The following is a 23482-nucleotide window of genomic DNA, read 5'->3' on the forward strand; positions in this document are numbered from 1 at the left end:
CAAAGGGCAGATTGATCTAATGGCTTCTGAGAATCCCAATACACTCATGGAGTGGCCTGGGGGACCAAGAACTCTCAACACTGTCAAAACGCCTTAATCTGGCTGGACAGAGTTGCCAGCCACAGAGCAGTAAAGAGGATATGACAAATGGCTTTGCAATCTCCCTACAGCCAGTAATGGATGTGATCAAAGACGAGGGGGGCAGACGCCTCCAATGGTGAGAACTTACTCATTTCAACTCCATCTTGAACAGAAAAAGGAATAAAAATAGAAGCCCGGACTCTTTTTCAGACTACACACAAGCATCAGCTCCTCCAATCACAACACAGGACACAGGAGGGAAAGTACCAAACCCCTGAGCCCCTGGCAGCACCTTTGAAAGACTCCTGTCCCAAACTTCCTCACGGGGAAGGACCAGGAGGCCAGGATTCTGGCCTCCTAAATTGTGCCCATTGCTTCAGAAGAGCCCTCATACAAAGAGTAACCCCAATGGGAGACCTGCCCATGGCTTAGCTATAATACACCACAGGCCCCTGACAGAGCTCTCAGATCACTGTCATTTAAAACACGGATCCAGGGGCACCTGAGAGGCTCAGTCGGTTAAGTGGCCAACTTCAGCTCAGGTCACAATCCCACAGTTTGTGGGAGCCCCACGTCCCTCTCTACACTGACAGCACAGAGGCTGCTTTGGATCCTCTGTCTCCCTCTCTCTCTGTCCCTCCCCAGCTTGCTCTCTCTCTCTCTCTCTCTCTCAAAATAAACATTTAAAAAAAAAATTTTAACATGGATCCTGAATCAATCACTTTAGAAAGGAAAATGGTAGGGCACACCCCCTCTACTCTACTCTCAGATCACAGCATACAGTGATTACAACAGAGATTACAACAAAGCCCTAGGCAGTGCATGAGGAACTGGGGAGACTTCTTGAAAAGGTGTGTGCTTTTCTTGACCTGCCCTCCCCACCAAACAGGCATTGGATCCATTTTGCTTCCCTCCCAAGGGCACAGGCCCCAATGGGTACATACCTAGTACCTTAGGAAACCTTAGTCAAACCCCCAAAACTCTGGAATCATTTTGCTGAAGCTTTGCTGAAGCTTTGAGGACCACCTTAAAATGTTGTGCATGAAATAGTGCCATACAAACACTTCCCAACTTCCTTTCTGGTATCTCTACCTTTTTCTGCTTTATTATCTATTTGTAAACCTTCGCATTTAAATTTCCCAAACCCACTAACACCTTTCCCAGAGGCCTCCCTGCTGCTCAACTCATCACCCGTTCTCCAGACTAGAACGGAGAAAGGAAAGTACCATGGTCACTGATTTTCCTCTGGATGCTAGGTTGGAATTGGGAAGCTTTTGTGGGTTGAACTGTCTCTCTCAAAAAGATATGTTCAAGTCCTCCCTCCAGTGCCTGTGAATGTGATCTTGTTTGGAAATAGGGACTTTGCAGATGTAATCAAGTTAAGATGAGGTCAGACTGGATTAGAATAGGCCCTAAATCCAAAGACTGGTGTCCTTATAATAAGGTCAGACGAAGACACTAAAGACACACAGAGAGAAGGCCACGCGAAGATGGAGGAAGAGACTGGAATGAAGCAGCTACAAGCCAAAGCATGCCAAGGATGGTCCACAACCACCAGAAGCTAGGAGAGAAGCCTGGGACTGACTCCCTCTCCCCTCCACAGCCTTCAGAGGGAGCATCACCCTACTAACACCTTAGCCTCCAGAACTGTGAACAAATAAATCTATTGTTTTAAGCCACAAAGTTTGTGATAATTTGTTATAGCAATGCTCAGAAACTAACACAAAGGAGACCATAACAGCCCAGAGATCTGTCCTCTCTGTCTCTCTCTCTCTCTTTCTCCCTCCCTCCCTCTCTCCACCTTCTCCCAGTCCTTTTAGACAGCCTGCTTTTTGTGCCCAGAAGGAGATGCACTAATCTGGGAACGTGACGACACAGTGCCTGACAGCCATCCATGACCTACCCCTGAACACACAGGTGCACGTGCACACACACTCACGTACTCAGAACAAGGACACTTACCTCACTGGGCTCGACAACGGCCACGTTCTCTGCACCCACTCTCCTCTTCATGCGGGCAGCCATGGTGATCCCGCCACTGCCCCCACCCAGTACCAGCACTTCATAGTGGTTCTTGGCTGCAAGGCTGGCCCCTGTGTGCAGCCGAAGTGGGCCAGCCTGCTGAGTACCCAGCCTGAGGAAGCAGGCAAAGAGCCGGGCCCGGGGGCCAGACACCGCAGTGGCCAATGGGGTCATCTTCAGGCTGGAAAGGAGCAGACAAGGCTGTGCGTAAGGTAGGGACCCTATGGGACTAAAACATTTTCTTTCATGCAGGAAGGGGGGGCTGGCGTCTGACCAGCTCTAGTTGGTTCCCACTGTCTATTCTCAAGACCCTTATATTCCCATCCGGCTGTGGTCAGAAGTCTCCTGAGAACACTCCACTGATAGCTAATAATTGGCTAAGCTTCCTATTATTCTCCCTCCTTCTTTCAGGACCCCTAGGACTTTTGTTTGAACTAGAACTTACCTTTTAAGTTCTAGTAATTTGCCTACACTGGGGCGCCTGGGTGGCTCAGTCAGTTAAGTGTCTGATTCATGGTTTTGGCTCAGGTCATGATCTCACATTTCATGAGATGGAGCCCCACATTGGGTTCTGTACTGACAGCATGGAGCCTGCTTGGGATTCTCTCTTTCCCTCTCTTTCTCTGCCCCTCCCCTGCTCATTTGCTCTCTCTCAAGATAAATAAATAAACTTAAAATAATAATAATCATAATAATAATTAGCCAACGCTTATCCTTGTCCATCCATAAACCTAGGGTGTCACCCATTCTCCTCTCAGGCACACTCTACAACTGTTTCTTTGACCTTTGAGCCCATCAAAGATGTAGGAGTCCACGAAGAGACACCTGTACAATTCCCTGCCATAAAGAGCACCCCAGATCTTGATGAAACAGAAACAGTCCAGAAGAAACCCACCTTCTACAACTTGGAGTTCAGAGCAAGGTAACTAGGGCTGTTGGCCCCACTCAGAGGCCTCGTGGCTCCGCCTGCTCACGGACATGCAGTGTAATCAAATCACTGGCTACACATAAGCAAAAGCTCTCCACACCCTTGGTAATTGCAACCCGGTGATTAAAAGGCCATAAAAGGAGCCCTGCCTGGTATCATAAAGTTATATTTTATGTAAAGAATCTGCACATGCTGCTGACTGGTCTTTTATTATATCCAATTCAGTAAACAATCTCTCCTTCCCAGTTCCCCCCAGAGACACACTTTAACTTTAGGCAAAGGTGTCTCTTTGCTGAGCCGTTAGTGCAGTGGCAGTGAGAAAGTGAAAGCTTCTCAGAAACTGGCCCTGGCTTCACCCCATCCACAGAAGGGGCCCTACACCTTGGATGCCACCTACTTACCAATAGGTGAAGGGCCCAGACTCAAAAATATCACCTTCTCTGGGTATTCCGTGGCCCAAATTTCACCATCAAGTTTAGTCCTCTGGGTTCAACAACCCTTTATTAAAATGCAAACACAGCTGGGGGATAACACTTCCAGCGGCTGAGGTCACTAACTTCTTACTGGGAACAATTTAATGGTATGATTTTCCCCCAACAAAAGAAGAAGAAGGCTACACGAGGGGATTAAACAAAGCCAAGAGGGGGAAAGGATGTAAAAGGAAGCAAGAAAGGCTCTGGAGGAGGCAGAATCAACCTAGTAGGAAGGAGGAGCCAAGTGCTGATTTTAATTAGAATTAACTATTCCAGGGTTTGGGTACCCACCCCACCACCCCCTCCCTGCCCCCCACAAACACACAACTTCCAAGCTAGGGAGGTGGGCGGATTTGGGTGCCCACAGTAAGTGGGGCAGGCTCATAAACTGTAGCTAGAAGTTTAAAATCAATGTGACCCTTCTAGAAAGTAACATTTCTCAGCCGTTGCCCCTGCATTTCCATTTCTGGGATTCCAGACTAAGGAAATAACTAATAATGCTAAAGAAAAAAAACCTTTACACAAGTATTTCTCACATATTTATTCCTAATATGGTGAACCTTCAGTTAAGTGGCTTGTGGACTGGCTCTGATTACATCCTGGTTACAGAAAAAAACTACAGACTCCACATTGGCCAGAGAAGGCTCGGGGCCCAGTTTTAACTAACGTGAATTTATGACTGACTCAATTTAATGTGGTAGGGAGGGGCAGGGAATAGCAGTCTGAACGTCAAAACATCAGGGAGAAAGGTTAAGTATGGTTATGTAAGATAATGGGTGATTTTGATTTTTTCCGCTTTTCTGTGTTTTATAAAGTGTCTACTACATACATATGTTAATGTTATAATAAAATCTTTATTTTGATAAGTAACATTTATTAAGTCCTTTACACAAGCATTTAATTTGTGACCTGGATGCCATTATCATCTCCATTCTACAGATGATAAAATCGAGCCAGGGAGCTGGTAAGTGACTTCCTCAAGATGAAAAAGCCCGTAAGTGGTGGCCATGATTTGAACCCAGGCACTTTGGTGCCACAGCCTCTGTTTTAAACCACCACTGTACTCTACTGTCTCTGTGATCTTTATCAACAGCAACAAAACACTGCCTATGCGATGATGTTAAAGGAAAAAAATTCAGACATATATTTTCCATACTTCCCAGAGAAGGCAAACTATTTTTTTTATGGTACTGACACCTCAATATTAATGTTTTGATATAACTATAATTGGCTTTTTCCTCTTTTTTCTGTGTGATTTTCTCAAGTGTTCTTTAATGAACTCTAGATTTTTAAATTTTAAAAATCACTCAATTTGATTTTTTTTTTTTAAATGACTGAGGAGTGGAGGAAACCACCAAGTTGGAGGTTGCTGTTTGGTAGGGAAAGAAGATGTTTTATGGTGAACAGACAGTTGTCACATTCTGCCTTTTCCTATTATCCACAAAATGACAGAATCACAGCAAAACCCTTCACTTCCCAGAAACAGAAACCATTTTTTCATGGTCTTGACACTACATCTTAAAACCTCCTGGAAAGGGCTGAACAATAGTGATCTAGGAGGAGGCCTAGCTAAGTTCCTGGTTTCCAGCCACTCCATCCAACATCATTTAACCTCCTCATTCCCTTCCAGCCTAACACGCCATGGTTTTTCTCTTGAAAGAGGAAGAGTCCACGCAAATATTTCCCTCATTCAGCCAAGAAAACTAGTTCTGTTTTATTTCAGCAGCTACCCATAGGCTGTTTCTGGATTCGATATTTGTAAACGCAAAGTCCTCTCAAACAGTTTTATCAGCTTCATTAATAACAGTCATCAAACAGAATGTCATGGGGACTGATTCTATAAAAACTCTTGAACAAGATTCTAAGAACTTCTGTGTTAGTGAACACGCAGAAGTGCTGAGGGCGGGGGTCTCTACCTGGCTCCTACCCCCCACCCACCCCCGGTACCTATGCTCTCTTCAACCTGGCTGTTTCCGTGTTGAAACAAACTTTATAATAAACTGGTAAGCATAAGTAAAGTGTTTTCCTGAGTTCTGTGTATCATTTTAGTGAACTGTCAAAACTTAAGGAGTGGGGATCATGGGAGCCCCCAAACTTGTAGTCAGCCAGGCAGAAGTGTGGGTCCCCTGGGACCCCCATTTGCAGCTGACATCTGAGGTGGGGGCAGTCTTATGTGGCTGCGCCCTTAACCTGTGGGGTCTGATTTAATTCTGGGAATTAACATCAGAATTGAATTTTTGGACACCCACTTGGTGTCAGAGAACTGATTGGTGTTGGAAAAACCATATATTTGGTGCTAGAAGTAGTGTCAGAAAACATTACACAGGAACCAATAAGAAGGTCTGACATTGACCTAATAAATCAAGTCTATAGCAACAACCAAAACAACCAGACAATCAAAGGAAGCAATGGTCACACAATCTTAACCAGAAAGCAAACAGAAAAGAAAGGCCAGGGCTGAGCTGGCCTTTTATGACAGTCATTGGATCAGATCAGAAAAGAAACAGATAATTTCTGTCAACCAAATAACTAAGAAGCATAAATCTTACATGATTTCATACATAGTCTCTTGAAAAGGTACCCTGAAACTGGTGAGGTTAAGAAATAAGAATTAACTCTCTCTCTCTCTCTAAAATAAATAAAATGACAAAAAAATTTTTAAGGGGCACTTGGGGGGCTCAGTTGGTTGAGCATCTGACTCTTGATTTTGGCTCAGGTCATGATCCCAGGGTCATGGGATCAAGCCTCGAGTGGAGCCTGCTTAAGATTTTCTCTCTCTCTCTTTCTCTCTCTCTCTCCCCCTTTCTCTTTCTCTTTCTCTCCCCTCTGCCCCTCCCCCAACATGTGCACACTCTCTGTCTCTCTAAAATAAATAATTTTTTAATTAAAAAAAGAAACAAGAATTTACCAATGATACAGAAGAATACAGCCACTTTATCTCTACATTCTTAAGAGGTGAAACACACACTTTTAAAAAATAAATAAGGCAAACTTAACTTTCATTTAACATGTGCATGCAATAGATTTTATAATTAAATAATTTCATTATTTGAAGTTAGATAAACAGTCTTCAGTGAATCCTAAATCAAGTGCCTCCTTTAAGGGATCAAAATAAATGCTTTGCTGTATCTGTAGCCTAACTAGCAAAGTAAAATCCCTGCTGCCTGAAAGGAGAAGTCGGTCTCTTCCGCATCTCCTACTTACATCCCTGACTGCGGGCTCTGGGCCGCGGTCCAGACAAGTCTTTGGGCCTCCACGCCTTCCCACTGCTGGCCCTTCTTGCACAGGCAGTGCAGATCGCCTGTGTCAAAAATCTCCTTAATCTCATGGCACATGACATGACACTCGATGGGTGTCAGGACACCTGGCTGAGTTCAAACAGAGCGGGCCTCCAAGTAAGGATTATTCAGAGCATTCTTAATGAAAGATCCATGGGGCCAGCAAGACTTGTACTTAACCTTTCGGCTACTTTTGCTCTTGAGGAAACAGTGGGTCTTTGTATGGTTCACAATTATTTTACCTCAAGCCGACATCAAGCAGGGCCCTCCTTGCTTCGGGTTTCAATAACCACAAAGCCAACCTTCAACTTGTCGGCTTTGTAGAACACTTCCAAAATCAAAGCAAAAAATAGATAACGAACAGCCTCCAGCTCTGGTCACCCACTCTGTTCCTCCCACCCTACCTCTCGGCCTCCAGCTTCCCTGGGCCAAACTTACTCAGAGCTGTTATGTCCTGATGGTCTGAATCCCTGTGGGTCCCAGTCTCCGAGACACAAATGAGCCTTGTCCACGCAGCACAGGTGGGGCTTTCCCCTAGTGCCCAGGTGGTAGGACTCCTGGAAGGTTCCTCCTCTCCCATCTGCTCCTCCCCCTTGGGCTTTCTAGGCTTATTTACTTAAGTCAGCCCTTAGGCTATTTATCACCAGTTATAGCTCTCAACCAATTACTCCCAGAAGACAGGATTTGATAGGAAGAAGTGGGGAGAAACTGTCATAATAATAATAGCTAACATTTACTGAGTATTTACTGGTTGTACTTTACTGACACCGTCTCAGAGACTCCTTAAAATAACTTTATAAAAGAGATGTTAGTATCCCCATTTTACAGATAAGAACATTGAGGTTTAGTATAAGGTTAGAGAACTTACCTAAGGTTATAGCACTAATTTAAGCAGCAGAGTTTAATTCAAACTAACTCTTCAGTTGGGTGTTCTCACAGTTTTAGACCTAAGAGATAGTTGAGGGAACATGCCTCACAGCTGAATTCTATTTATGTTCAAATTTAAAGTAACTTCTGCCCCACGGAGAGGGGTGGGAAGGAATCTACAAACTGAAAAGTAAAAAAAATTACATTTCTTGGAGAGGGGTGAGATACAACAATAATACTGATATAATTTTTTTTTTAATTTTTTTTTCAACGTTTATTTATTTTGGGGACAGAGAGAGACAGAGCATGAACGGGGGAGGGGCAGAGAGAGAGGGAGACACAGAATCGGAAACAGGCTCCAGGCTCTGAGCCATCAGCCCAGAGCCCTACACGGGGCTCAAACTCACGGACCGCGAGATTGTGACCTGGCTGAAGTCGGACGCTTAACCGACTGCGCCACCCAGGCGCCCCCAGATCCCGGGACAGCCTCTGTGCTGGGTTGGGTAGGGCAGGGCAGAAGAATCCTGCAACCCCAAATGGCCACACATACCATCTCCCAGAGGGGCAGGACTCCAGTCCTGGTTTTATGGCCATCGAAGCCTATACAATTTAGGGACTGAAGTTACAAATACAAAATTAGATATGATAGTTAATGTTAACTTTGAATGAGAAAATAAATCACAATAAATGTCTGGATTCTTGGTGACTCAGGACTCTTTCCTCTGATCTTTGAGGCAACTTATCAGAAATACAAGCATAGAAATAATTTCTGGTTACAGCCTGGCTACCCCTCCCCTCCTGGAACCCCCCGCTCTGCATGCAGGTGGACCTATACAAGAGATGGCCCCTGAAGCTTGAACTCCAGTTGCTTCTGGGTAAATCCGCATCTAGTGCTTACAGCACTTCTTTAGGGCACACTGCCCACCCACCTGCCTGGGACTCACAACTTGCCAACCTTTCCTTTTACCAGTTCTGAGTTTTGCCAATCCCCCTCCCACCCCTTCCCAACACAACACGGCTTCTCTGAACAATCTGAAGCTACATCCGGATCCCTAATGTAAAACTGGTCCATCACTGCCCTACAGCACATTCCTAAGTGCCAGGCACTGTGCTGGGCACTTGAGGTGGACACATTATCTTCATTTTACAACTGAAAAAAGTTCTAGAAGATAGATTACATTCTCAAGGGCACACAGCCAATAAGTAAATTAAGTTAAATTAAATTAAATTACAAAATAAAATATAAAATAAAATAGAATCAGGATTCAACCAGAGGAGACGGAAAAGAGTAAGGAAGAGAACGAAAGCAAACATCATCATTTTCCCTATGACATGGAGAATACTCCTGGGAACTGGCTTACACAATTATGAAAGCAGACAAGTCCAAGATCTTCAGTCAGCAAGCTGGAGACCTAGGACAGCCAATGGTGCACTTTCTGTCCAAAGGTCAGCAGGCTCAAGACCCAGGAAGAGCTCATGTTTCAGTTCCAAGTATAGGCAGGAGAAAACTAACGTTCCCACTCAAGGCAATCAGGTAGTAAAGATGCTCTGTTAGTGGGAGGGTCAGCCTGTTGGTTCTATTCAGATCTTCACCTGATTGGATGAGGCCACCCACATTGGAAGGGCAATCTGCATAAGGATTCCTCAAGAAAACACCCTCATGGGGGCACCTGGGTGGCGCAGACGGTTAAGCATCCGACTTCAGCCAGGTCACGATCTCGCGGTCCGTGAGTTCGAGTCCCGTGTAGGGCTCTGGGCTGATGGCTCAGAGCCTGGAGCCTGTTTCCGATTGTGTCTCCCTCTCTCTCTGCCCCTCCCCCGTTCATGCTCTGTCTCTCTCTGTCCCAAAAATAAATAAACGTTGAAAAAAAAAATTTTTTAAAAAAAAAGAAAACACCCTCATAGACACACAAGAGTGATGTCTGACCAAATGTGCGGGCACACTGTGGCCCAGGCAAGTTGACACATAAAGTTACCTATCATACCCTCTGACTTAACCTATAAAACAGCAAATCCAAACCTAGAAAAATCTTAGGAAAGAAATTGTTACTACGATTGGATTAGTACCACTTTTGGGTCTCAAGAAAATGCCAAACATTGTCTCATAAATACTGTGGTTCCTTAATATGATCTCATCTTAATCTGAAGGGCATTCAAGTAAATGATGCAGTCCTATTTGTGGTACATATCAAAGGCACTGGATTAGACACTTCATGAAATCTTTCTGGAGGTGTTTTGAGTCCTACTGTATTAATAATGTTTTTAATTTTTTGTATTTTAGGATTGTTTGACATCTGGGGGACTTGCTAATCCTAGAGAGACTGCCCCTCCAGTGCTAGCTAACTCCTTAAGACAGTAAATAACTTGTCTGGGAGCACCTCTCTATTATGTAAACCAACCCATGGGGAGCCCATACTCCCAACCACCTCCCCCATCTGGCTGTACACTTCAGAAAGCAGTATCCTTCTGCCCTAATTATTCTACCACCAGACATCAGGCAACTGGGGTAGCCCCTATACCCCAAAGCCCACTAAAATTTATTCAAATTAGCCAACCCCAAACCTGGTCATCTCGTTCCCCCTGCCTCACAAAAACTACGATATAGGTTTGTGGGGTCTTGGGTGGCTCAGTCGGTTATGCATCGGACTTTGGCTCAGGTCATGATCCCCTGGTTCAGAAGTTTGAGCCCCACATTGGCTGCCTGCTTCAGATGCTCTGTCCCCGTTGCTCTCTGCCCCTCCCCTGCGTGCACACACGCACTCTCTTTCTCTCCCTTTCACAAATAAACATTTTTTAAAAATAAAGTGCTTTTTAAAAATTAAAAAGAAACTATTTTAAAAATAATAAATAATAAAAAATACAGATTTTGCCCATGCTTTCCCCTCAATTTTCCTGTCTACTGACCCACCAGGTGCTTCCCCATGTGGCCCAATGGGGGGTATCTTGCTCCTGTTCCCGGTGAACTCTGAGGAACAATTTCTTCCTTCATAGTGGTCATCTCCTGATGTGTTGGAAGATTTTATATGTGTAACAAATTTTTTTTCTCTGCTCCTCCTTACATATCCATTGAACTGTCAGGTGGCAGGCATTTAACTGTCAGGTGGCACGTGGCAGGGAGGGAGACAGGGAGGGAGAGACGTAGGGAGAGAGGGAGGGAGACAGGGAGGGAGAGAAGAATTTTTTTTAATTTTTTTTAATGTTTATTTATTTTTGAGACAGAGAGAGACAGAGCCATGAATGGGGGAGGGTCAGAGAAAGGGAGACACAGAATCTGAAACAGGCTCCAGGCTCTGAGCTGTCAGCACAGAGCCTGACGCGGGGCTCGAACTCACGGACTGCGAAATCATGACCTGAGCCGAAGTTGGCTGCTTAACTGACTGAGCCACCCAGGCTCCCCTAAAAAGCAATTTAATTACATATTACTGTGGAATGTTATAATTATGTGGGTGATTGGGTCAAATTTTTACAAGTAAATAACATAGCTACAGTATAATTTTTTAATGCAATAATTACTCCAGAAGAATAGAGCACTGGACCTTCCTTTCCTTTGTCATATATTTATCACCTGCTCTACCAAAACGAGTGATCTTCTCCACCAAGGAAAGTCTCCCCATCTTTTTTGTCCTTTTACTCTTGATAGAGGGTAAGTGTCATTAGCCAGAGTTGCTCAGAAAGGGGTTTAAGGAGCAAGTTTTCTACAGGATAGAAATACATGTACACATTCATACGTATACTAAATTTGTCTCAATCATGCAGTGGCTAAATTTGCAGAGCCAAAAATCAGGAAACATAATCTAAGCTACCTTTTTATTTACAGATTTATTTCCCGCACAACAGGTCTGCAAATTGAATTATATTTAGCTGTGCTAAATGTGTAAGTATATCTTTATGGAAAGAGTAGAGTTACATGAAATCTATATGATGCTAAGACTGTTTCCACAAGTGCTTATTGAGAATCTACTACACACCAGGACCTGTGCTGCTGGACAGACACCTCCCCACCCCAGTCCTGGTCCTGGTCCCAGTCTATTAGCTTCAGGTGCTAAGGGCAGAACAGCACAGCTTTGCCACCTAATTATAATGTAGGCCAAGAATAAGGGTGAGCCAAATTCCAGGGGAAAGTTTTTTCTTTTGATATGATATGGTCTAATTTAAATATTAGAATGTTAAAAATAAGCCATGAAAAAGCCAGAAGAATTTTTTTTTTAAGTTTATCTATTTATCTTGAGAGAGAGTGAAAACGGGAGGGACGGAGAGAGAGAGGGAGAGAGAGAATCCCAAGCAGTTTCCATGCTGTCAGAGTAGAGCCCTACACGGGGCTCAAACCCATGAACTGTGAGACCATGACCTGAGCTGAAATCAGGAGGTGGATGCTTAACCAACTGAGCTGCCCAGGCACCCCAAGCTAGAAGAAATTTTAACTGGATCATTGGCATCATTGCTGAGTAATATTTTTTAAAAAAATCTTTCTTAGTGTACCACAATTACCACCATGCTGGGTAAGATTCAGAAAGAAGTAAGGAGCACAGTAGAGAAAAAAAACAAATCATCTTAGAGACCACCTAGAGCACCAGAAACAGACAATTAGTAGAAATATAAACATTAAAGGCTCTGATGGTGAGGGCTTAGAATGAAGTGAGGAACATATTACTGAACACTGGAGAAAAAGGATCCTTGTTATAGAGGGGCAGAAAGCTTAAGATAATTCTGTCCTACAGTTATGTAAGAAGGAGAATTTGTAAGCGATAAAATTGAACATTTAGCTGAGGAAATTCTCAAGCAAAGTGTTGAAGGTGCAGCCAGATTTCTTCTTGCTCCTTTAGGAAAATGTAAAAGAAAAGAGATAAACTAAAGGAAGAATTGTTCAGCAAAAATGAACTAGGACTACTTACTGGCAACCACACACTATATTTGGTGACAAATCAAGGATGGCCCAGTGGGTGGAGCCTAGAGCCGCAGAGGATTATTCCCAGGCCTTGAAACCGAATGTAATTTGTCCAACTGGATTTTATTTTTATTTTTCTAATGTTTATTTTATTTTTGAGACAGAGAGAGAGAGAGAGAGAGAGAGAGAGAGACACAAAGTGCGAGTGGGGGAGGGGCAGGGAGAGGGAGACACTGGATACGAAGCAGGCTCCAGGCTCTGAGCTGTCAGCACAGAACCCGACATAGGGCTCAAACTCGAACTGTGAGATCATGACCTGAGCTGAAGTCGAACACCCAACCAATTGAGCCACCCAGGGGCCCCTGTCCAACTGGATTTCTAAAATTTCTTGGGACCAGTGACTCCTTTCTTTCCTTCCACTTTTTCCCTTTTTCAAGCAGAACCTTTATCCTATGCCTATATAACTTTTATCCTATGCCTACCCCACCGCTGTATTTTGGGAGCAGATAACTTGTTTCTTTAGTTTCATAGGCGCACAGATGAACAGGAATTGAACCCTAGGATGGATCATCCCTAGAGCCTCGCTCACACGTAATTTAGATTATTCAGTAGATGAAATTGAGACTTCGGAGCTAATGAGACTCAAATTGGATTTTGTGCCGTAGTTAATACTCTAATAGGGGACCTATTTAGGGACCTTGGAGGGAATATATTTTGTATATGGGATAAGTCTGAATTTTGGGGAGCCAGAGTATGAACTGCGGCAGGCAGAATAACTGCCCCCCACCAAAGATTCCCTGGAATCTATGAATATGTTACATTGCAGGCAAAGAAGACTTTGCAGATGCGATTAACATAAGGACATTGAGATGGGGAAAGTGGTCTGCATTGTTATACAGGTGGGCCCATGTATGAATAGGATGGATCCTCAAGAGTGAAGAACCTTTCCTAGCTGCGGCCAGAGGGCAGGCATGACTCTTGGAAGAAAGGTCAGAGAGATACAAAGTTGCTGGCTCTGAAGATGGAAGAAGGGGTTCATGAACCAAAGATGTGGGCAGCATCTAGAAGCTGGAAAAGAAAAATAAAACAGAGCAAAACAGATTCTCCCTTGGAGCTTCCAAAACGAATGTGGCCCTGCTGGCACTTGGATTTATGGTGAGACCCATGTTGGACTGCGGGACTACAGTACTGTAGGAACAGAAATTTGTATTGTTTAAACCACCAAGTCCATGGGAATCTGCTATAGCAGCAATAGGAAACTAATGCATCCTCTTACTTAATCATCACAACCATGTCAAGAGGAAGGTGTTGTTGTTCCCATTTATAGATGCTGAAAATGAGGTTCAGAGAAGTTTAAGTAACATTCTAGTTAAATCCAAGAACTTGAATATAAACCTAGATTTTTGGAAGTCAATCCTAACACTCCTTCCACTAACCCAGAGATGGTGGACGTGTAGAAAATAAAGGTACCAAATTTTTTGGCAACTGTTCCTACGGAGGTGGCCAGAGAGTTTAGTGCTACCCTCTTGGTAGACTACAGAGGTTTTCTGCCTGCTACCACCAACTATCCTGACCATCCCAGAGGATGACAGGAATGGTCCAGTGGGGATAGATAAGACCAGAGTCTAGCACCAGAGTCCAAAACCACCAGGAGGTTTCAATCTCTCTGGGAAAAAAGACGCATCAAAATGCCAACAAAATGACTGAGTGACCACAAGAAAGTTCCTAGAAGGGCAAGGAAGGCAACATGACTTACAGAATCGACTTGGGCTGAAGGGACTAGAGCAGCTAGGACCTGGGCTGGACGTTGAGCAGGGCATTTCAGGAGGGTATAATAATAATAAGGGGACAAAGGAATACCATGTACTCCATTCCCCTGGAAAGTAAGCCCTGTCAGTACAAACACCTCATGTAACATGCTCATTGTTTTAGTCCCAGCACCTAGCACAGCACCTGCCACAATGAAGGATCTCAGTAATTGCCTTAGTCCTTCCAGGCTACTATGAAATACCAGAGACAGGGTGGCCTATAAATAGAAATTTATTTCTCATGGTTCTGGAGGCTGGGAAGTCCAAGATCAAGGCACCAGCATGGTGAGTGAGGACCTTTTTCCCATGTCCTCACATGTTAGAAGAGGCTCTAGATCTCTTTGGACCCTCTTTGATAAGGCAATAATCCCATTCGTGAAGGCTAATGACTTAATCACCTCCCAACGACCCCACCAACTAATACCATCACTTTTGGGGGCCAGGATTTCAACAGATAAGTTTTGGAGGGAACACAGACATTCAGACCACAGCAGTAATATTTGCTTTAAAAAATGAATTAAGAGATGAGCAGATTTATTCAATACCCTTATACGCCAGATGCACACACAATGAATGAAGGTGAGACTTCATTCATTCCAAAAAAAATTTATTGAGTGTGGAGGAAAACGCAAAGTTCTAGCCTGTATCCCTTCCCAAGCTAGTAAGAGAATGGAGTGCACACTTCTAACTACCCTTAACTTTAGTGACTATAGTGCAATGTAATCAGTACAAGCCAAACACCTTAGGTATTTTGATGAAAGAGTAATCAATGAAAGCTTAGTGGGACAGACAGAATCTGAGCAGGAGGCAAAAGACTGGCAGCATTTTGACAAGTGGAAACACTTTGGGAGGGTGCACCAAGAGGAGGGAATAGCAGAAGTAAATGAATCGATGATATGGTGACTTCCCTGCACACCTCACTCCAACCTTCTCTGCCCTGCTCAGAGCCCTGAGAGCTGACCTGTGAGGCATCAACTCGCCTCTCTTGTCTTCTAACTTCCACTTGGGTGTATTGCTCAGCCAAAAGCCTTGACTTCCTGTGGGGTGGCCCTCAGCTACAGCTCTTTCTCAGGCTTCTGGTAATCACGTCCTCTCTTTGCTCTTTTCAGGCCTCAAATCAATACGATTGCTTCACCTTCTCGTTGGTTTCTGTTAACTTTGCCCACACCTTTACAAATACTTATTTTATTAAATCCTTCTAAATAACATGTTTGAGTGTGCCAACTGTTTCCCAGAGACGCTGGCTGATAAGGTGGAAAGGCCCAGAATGTGTTTGGGCGATGGAAGGACAACCAGATTTGGCTGCTGTTCAGAGGAGTAGAAAAGTAGACAAGAAAAAAATATCACAGCCTGATTCTAAAGCACCACACTGATGGGGTGCCTGGGTGGCTCAGTCAGTTGGACGTCCGACTTGGGCTCAGATCATGATCTCACAGTCTGTGAGTTCGAGCCCTGTGTCGGGCTCTGTGCTGAGCGCTCGGAGCCTGGGGCCTGCTTCAGATTCTGTGTGCGTGTGTCTCTCTCTCTGCCCTTCCCCTGCTTATGCTCTGTCTCTCTCTGTCTCAAAAATAAATAGTAACATTAAAAAATAATAATAATAAGATAAAATAAAGGGCCACACTGAGGCTTTCTACTGAAAATCCATTTTGAGAAATGGGGAACTGCGGGAAGTTATGAGAAAATGAATCTGGTGTCAGGGAGCAAATTAAATAGGAGGAGCGTCAAACCAGTTCTGGAAGTCATTTTGGAGACTAGTGCAGTGGTCTAGTGTGAATGACAAGGGCCTGGTTAGGGACGGGCATTAGAAATGCAAATAAAGAATCAGATAAGAACAAGGTAGAGGAAAAGGAATGATTCAATGAGAGGTGGGAAGGGCACCCTGGGCGGGAAAAAAAAAGGCAAAGTTGACATTCAAGTGGCAGAAGAAAGAATTCTATGAAACAGGAAACATGGAGGGCAAGGTAAGAGCCTGTTTGGGGTAGTTTCAGGGAGTTAGGTTTGAGGTTTGGCAAGCAGAATCACCTAGAATGAGCATCATATAACTGTGAACAAGGAAGAGGGCAGACTACAGCAGATAGATGTCCACTAGGAAGAGAGAAATAAGATTGGATAAGCATACATGACTGAAGTTTCGGCTGGGAGCTTAACCCCGGACAGTTGCAATCCCATCTAGGGGTCACAGAGCAGCAATGTGCAGGTGAAATGCAGACCAGAGATGTATTTGGGTTGACTCACAGAGTTTTCTCAAATTTTGAATTAATGCCAACAGTAAAATTTTTGGTTATCACACCGAAACAAACCTCCAGATTTTTGGCCTTACAACACTGGGCCCACATTCTCGCATGTCAACCCTTAGCTGGAGCTGAGCAGTCATTGCTCCTCTATACTCCACACAAGGTTACAGTTCTCCCCAGCCCCACCTGGTCTATGTTACTCATTTGTGTCACCTGCTCCGTCTTGGCGTGCATTTGAACTCATGGTCCCTGCTAATGGCCGTTCTCGATGCAACTGATGTCTTGGAAGATCCCCAGGGGGAAGTACAGAGGATAAATTGAAGCAAGTCCGTTGAGTTCAGCATTTCCGCGCGTTTACTATGTGCCAAGCATTGAGCTAGATGCTGGGGAGACGGCAACGATAAAAGAGTGGTCTGTTTTAACAGGAGAGACCAGGGGCATAAGGATCCCCTAAGTGGTTGTTTTGGAAACTCAGGTGGGGTGGGGGGTGTGGTGCTTGGAAAAGAAGGTGACAACAGAGATGGAGGTGTGAATACACATGCCTACTGAATTTTTGTGACAAATTAGCCACAGGGGATAAAGAAGGAAGGAGGTGGACATGACCTTGCTCAGGTGGATACAATGAGAGAGGGTGTAAGTGACAGTGTCGGATTAGTCAAAGTGCGGTAAAGGTCCAAAGCAAGGTGGAAGAGAAGGAAACCACACCCCCTAAAAGTTCAGTGAGCGCTGTTCTGCAAAGGCGTAATGCAGGCCGCGCCCTTCCTCTTGGCACACCTCTTCTTGAGTAATGGAGGTGCTGTCGCCGCCTGTGCGTTCAGGAACTGGATTACTTTATTGTTAACAAATGAACAAAATTAAGCAATCTTCATTTAGGCCTGCAGGACCATGTTGGAACTCTACAGAGTTGTACAATTAAATATTTTAATATTTTAACATTAAATATTAAGATGTGGAGCAAGTGCTCTGGTAGTGGACCAGGAGCAAATCATCCAGAAAACAAATATCATGTACTGCTCCTGATGATTCAGGGGTTAGAGCCACAGTGGGGTTCTTTAGTTCCCTAACTCTTTAGGAACAAAGCATAAGAAATGTCTTTGGGGGCGCCTGGGTGCTCAGTCGGTTGAGCGTCCGGCTCTTGATTTTGGCTCAGGTCACAATCCCCCAGTGGAGAGATGGAGCCCTGTGTCAGACTCTGTGCCGAGCATGGAAACTGCTTCAGATTCTCTCTCTCTCTCTCTCTCTCTCTCTCTCTCTCTCTCTCTCTCTCAAGATAAATAAACATTAAAAAATAAATGTCCTTGAAGAGTTACTGAAAAAGAGTTACTAATGAGGACTTGGGCCCCCTTTGCTGCTGAAAAGTGTCCTACAAGTTTCCCTAGGCTACGTGCATTTTACAATCAAGAAAGCCTAATAAGGGGGGGAGGAACTGACAATTTCACCAGCCTCATATTTGCTACGCAGAATATAAAATTCTATTTACAAAAGGAAAATTCTTACACTTTGGCTTCAGAAAAGGAAGAAATAAGTCAGTCAACTGGATTATTTCAACTGAAAGTAAAAAGTTTTGATTGAATTATATGGGGCGGGGGAGGGGGGGTGCCTTGCTTTTCTGCTTGCATTAGCCAATGGGAGTGTGGCTCATGCTCTGGGGTATAAATAGTCATAATTTAGCTCTCCTTCAAGTCCATCACTCACAGTTGGCCTCTAGTCAAGTATATTGCAGGCTTCCTTTCAACATCTGCACATGCATGTGTGAGCCCATCCCCAGACTGTAGAGGGGACACACTGGGGAGGGAGGCCTGATGAGCAATTAATTTGCTCCTAGTCACACAGCAGGGGGTCAGCTTAGGCGGAGTCTATTAAATGATCACCATAAAATTACTCATCAGCCTCAGGAGTGCTGGGATTCTGGCTCAGTCCCACATACACGGAATTTCATTACAAACAGGGACTGGCCAATTAATCTCTCATATTGCTCCTTGGAATCCAGGGTGTGAGGTCTTCACACAATGAGAAAAGACTCTTTAATTACAAGTTATATATCTGTTGTTTGAATGTGATTGAAGGGATGACAAACTCAATCCTTTACTGGTTAGAACAGAATGAGGGGTAGGCTGGGTAACAGGTGTGCCGGGTTCCCTAAGCCCATGTCTGTCCTATGCCTGACCAATGGCACAGTTCCCCATCCTGGTGAAGCTTTGTCTGAGGGCGTGTCAGGAGTCAGGGAGTTGGGAGACTGGGTCCACATTCCAGGCAGGGCCAGGCAGGGCTCGTCCTTAACCATTCTGGGCCACACTTTCTTCGGCAAAGGATAAAGGACTGGACTGGAAGCTTCAAAGGTCCCTTCCTTTTCCAAAATGCTGTGATCTTCTAAATGAGGGGGAAAGGGAAACGGAGGTTCACAAGCAAGTACTCAAATGGGAACACTTGCGGGGTGCCCGGGTGGCTCAGTTAAGCATCCTGACTTGGGCTAAGGTCATGAAATCAGGCGCTTGTGAGTTTGAGTCCTGCATTGTGCTCTCTGCTGTCAGCGCAGAGCCCACTTCAATCCTCTGTCTCCCTCTCTCTGCCCCTCCCTCTCTCTCTCTCTCTGTCCCTCCCCACTCCCTCTCAGAAAAAAAAAAAAAAAAAGATATTTCAAATGGGAATACTTGTTGTACTAACTCCTTAGATTGATCAGTGCTGTAAATTATTGCAGCAGAGAATGACAAAGGTATTAACCAGGCCTGCCCTGGTGTCACTTCCTCTTATAAGAACATCAGTCATATTGGATTAAGCCCTACCCTTATCATCTCTAATCTTAATTACCTTTTTAGGGGCCCTATCTCCAAACAGAGTCACATTCCAAGGCACTGGGGATTAACGCTTCGACACACGAATTTTGAGGGGACACAATTCAGTCCATAACACCAGTATTTGCCCTTCCCAAAGTTACAGACATAGTTAGCTATAGTGTGTTCTAAATTTCTTCTTCCTTTCAAAGTTCTCTCCCCATCTTCCTGCCCCAATTTAGCACTTTTACAAAGTAAACGTCAGGGCTGGCTGGACCTACTTTTCTTCTTCCTGTTACCATCCACAATTGTTGCTACATAGACTTTTAAGGCTGGGAATTAAGCAGCAACTGGTTTGCTTCCGGCCTAGTCTGGGCAGCTTCTAGCAACTTACCCCCTCTGCTGCTGTTTACCAAATCTTCAGGGTCACAGAGGAGGTACATAATGGGTGGTGGGCAGGGAAAGATAAGAAGCAAAGAGGAAAAAGAAATGTGTATCTATGCCCAGAAATGCCTCATCATGGGTCTGTCTCCGTTCCCTATTAGACATTTCCTGTGTTGCAACACATAGGATTAACAGGCCTAGACATAGGCAAGATGGAAGAGAAACTGCTCTGCAGAGGAATCCTGGTTGCCTATCAACATTCAATTTCATTTTCTCTGGTAGAACACCAGCCGCACAGACCCACACACACAACCTATCGTCCTGAATGATATCTCAAGCTCGCCAACTCCAGATGTGTTTATATATTTGTTCAACCAGTAAAAGAAGAAGGAGGAGGAGGAGAAGCCCAAATTTTAGACATATCTCAAACCACCAGCTGTCTCCTTGATGAATTTTGGTTTTTTCAGATATAATCATAAGCAACCCTTTCCAACCCACTTATTCATTCAATAAATATTTACTGAGTACCTTCCATGTACCAGGACTGGTGATACCAATGGTGACGGCCATAAACTTGTAGTCCAGTGAGGAAGACACACAAGTTCTAACGAATGTAACCATTCACATCTCTGTGTCAGGTACAGTGCTGGGTACTGTAAACACGCGGGAAGACATGATTATCCCCACTGAGCAGTGAAGAATCTAAGGTGCAAAGAAGTTCAAAGCCAAGGTCATGCTGCTAGTCAATGGAAGTGTCAAGACCACAGCTATGTCACCTGACCTTGGGCACTGTCCTTCCCACTATCAGGGGGGTATCTTACCCTAAGGTGTGAACTTGAATGGAAAAAAAAAAAAATCACATCTCTACTTTCACCAATCTCTAACTGAAATTTAACATTTTTTTCAATTGTACGTGTTGGCAAAAACCACAGCAGCATTAGCAATACCTATGATCGTTGCCAAAAGAAACTGCAGATGTTCTCTTTTATTACAGGGGTTGCCGATATCTTGAAATACAGTTTATGCTCATTACTACTTCAAAATTATGGTAGCTGTCAGATCCCCAGAAGGGCGCTGGGGCCACCTGTCACTCCCGCCCCCCCCTTCCCCCAAGTCCTCCTTCCCCACCCACTCTCCCGGCCAGTGCCACCTGCACTGCGTAACTGGAGGGGGGGGGGGGGGGGGGGGCAAAGGGGGAGGCAGGACTGTGGACTGAGGCCAGATCTTTAATGCATTAGGGTATTTTTTATTTTATGTTTGAGAGAGAGAGAGACAAAGAGACAGAGCGCGAGCAGGGGAGGGGCAGAGAAAGAGGGAGACATAGATCTTAAGCAGGCTCTAGGCTCTGAGCTGTCAGCACAGAGCCCCAGGCAGGGCTCGAACCCACAAACGACTGGAACCCACAAACCGTGAGATCATGACTTGAGCTGAAGTCAGACGCTCAACTGACTGAGCCTCCCAGGTGCCCCAATGCATTAGGTTTTCTTAAACGCACATATATTACTACATTATAAATTATTTTTAATATTTTGACAAGAGCTTTGGAAATAGCTTTCTTTATAATGCTTGGCCTTTCAGGGGCGACTGGGTGGCTCAGTCAGTTAAGCATCTGACTCTTGATTTCAGCTCAGATAGTGATCTCACAATTTGTGAGTTCGAGCTCCTAGTCGGGCTCTGCACTGATGATGTGGAGCCTGCTTGGGATTCTGCCTCTCCTTCTCTCTGCCCCTCTCCAGCTTGTGCTCTATCTCTCAAAATAAATAAATATTTTTTAAAATTTTTTTTTAACTTTTAAAAAGTATTTTTCTGAGAAGGCATCCTTAGTCTCCCCAGAACTGCCAAAGGGGTACATGGCACAAAGGTGGGTCAGAACCCTACATTACAGCAATGAGAAGCCGAGGCAGACGCAGAGGCTCTTCTCCCGATGTCTTTGAGCAAAAAGCTAGGCTGGGATTTTCCTAATTAAAAGAGATGAAGAGCAAATGCTAAGACGCCCGATTCCACCAAAGAACTTTTCTCTCCTTTCCACCAATTCCCGTTCGGCACGAGCCCTGAATGCTCTCTCCTCTGCTTGCTCCCGGCGAAGCTGATTCCTTGAGTCCCCCCTCTGTCCCACGCGCAGTGTCAGAGGATAAATGGGTCCCCGCTGCGTTCAGACGGGCTGTCAACCTCCGGTCCCCAAGGCTGAGCACTTATTGGTGTCCCGGGACGGTGCTAAGTGGCACATTCAACAAGTGAAAGGCGCCAGAAATTCCCACACACCAAACCCACGGATTACCCCAGTTTTCAACCTCCCCTCGCAGGTTGGCCCCTCCGCGCCCCCGAAACCTGACGCTCCGGGAAGGAAGCGCGAGCACCACCCCCGAGCTCCAGACTAGGGCAGCGAGAGCGGCGGGGGTCGCGGGTGGGGAGAGGGTGTGAAGCGGCCTGGGACGCACGGTGCCAGCTGAGTGGGCGGAGGTGGGCCCACAACCAGCCTCTGGGGTGATCCGTGTCCCCGCCCGGTCCCCCTCCCCTGGCCGAGGGCCCGAGATCGGCCGCGGGAGGCCTCTTACCCAGGGGCGAGCGGAGCTTCCGGCCACAGTGTCCGCGCAGCAAAAGCGGCGGATCCCTGCCCGGGCTGGGCGCCGCGGCTGGGGCCCCGCCCGCCCGCCTGCCCGGCCCCGGGGCGGACGCTGGAGGCGGGGAGAGCGGGGCTCCCCGCAAGAAAGGTCCGGAAAGGTCCTGCCGCTGCCCCGCCTGCCGCCGCAGCCTGACGCCGAGGCCAAGTGCAGACAGGACCCCGGCTTTGAGGACAGAGGACAGAGGTCCCGCGGGCCCAGAGCTCTGCCCGCGGGGCACGCTCGCCCCTACCCCTGGGGCGCTCTGGAAACTGGCCGGCGTCCTAGCGTGCGCCTGCGAAGGGCACTGGGGCCACCTGTCACTCTCCCCCCCCCCCCACCCCTTCCCTCAAGTCCTCCTTCCCCACCCACTCTCCCGGCCTGTGCCACCTGCACTGCGTAACTGGGAGGGGCAAAGGTGGAGGCAGGGCTGTGGACTGAAGCCAGGCACTTTGGGTGCGTGCTTCCCGCCCGGTTCCCAGGACGTCCCAGGAAAACAGCTACCCTAGCGCACACCTCACAGATAAGGCCACCGTGGCTCAGAGAAGCCCAGCCGTTTGCTTTGGTAAACGCTGGTAAACGACCGAGCCGCGCTCTCACCTCAAGGCACAGGCTGGGGTCAGCTGGCTTCAGCCACTAGCCTTCACGCCGTCTTCCATACTACCTTCATAACTGGACATTTTCAGTTGGCTGCTCTTTCAAGGGGGTTGCAAAGTGTAGATGAGCGGTCCCTCACCAAATCAGATGGAGCGGCACCTTTTCATGATAAATATGGGGTGTCCCCAAGGCCTTACTGCAATTTGAAGCTAGAAGACGTTGAAAACTGCAAGACGCTGATGAATGAAAGAGAAGAAGACATAAATGGAAACATAGTCCATGCTCATGGATTGAAAGGATTAATGTTAAAATGTCCATACTACCCAAAGCAATCTATAGGTTCGATACAATGTTTACAAAACTTCCAATGACGTTTTTTTTTTTTTTTTCACAGAAATAAAACAATCCTAAAATTTGTAGGGAACCACAAGACCCAGAATATTCAATGCAATCTTGAGACAAAAGAATAAAGTTGGAGGCATCGCGCCTCCCCTAACACCCTTCCTTCTTCCAAGAAGATCAGTGACTGACTGTAACATCAGACAGCCAGGAAG

The 23482-nt window shown here is 45.7% G+C and overlaps 1 protein-coding gene across 2 annotated transcripts in view; it reads right to left on the reverse strand.

Annotated features, from left to right (window-relative positions):
• Nucleotides 1-22603, reverse strand: part of SQOR (sulfide quinone oxidoreductase) — a 47946-nt gene extending 25343 nt beyond the window's left edge. The window contains exons 1-2 of one of the 2 annotated variants that reach the window (XM_047863593.1): nucleotides 22287-22603; nucleotides 2044-2284 (exon numbers count right to left, since the gene is read on the reverse strand). In XM_047863593.1, the coding sequence (XP_047719549.1) occupies nucleotides 2044-2277 (234 nt within the window). In that variant the 5' untranslated portion in view covers nucleotides 2278-2284; nucleotides 22287-22603. Of the gene's footprint in view, nucleotides 1-2043; nucleotides 2285-20259; nucleotides 20385-22286 lie in introns of those variants that run through there. The other variant, XM_047863594.1, reaches the window with a different exon arrangement.
• Nucleotides 22604-23482: the final 879 nt, after the last annotated feature.

The sequence above is a fragment of the Prionailurus viverrinus genome, chromosome B3 (genome assembly GCF_022837055.1).
Source record: "Prionailurus viverrinus isolate Anna chromosome B3, UM_Priviv_1.0, whole genome shotgun sequence".
Classification (NCBI taxonomy): Eukaryota; Metazoa; Chordata; class Mammalia; order Carnivora; family Felidae; genus Prionailurus; species Prionailurus viverrinus.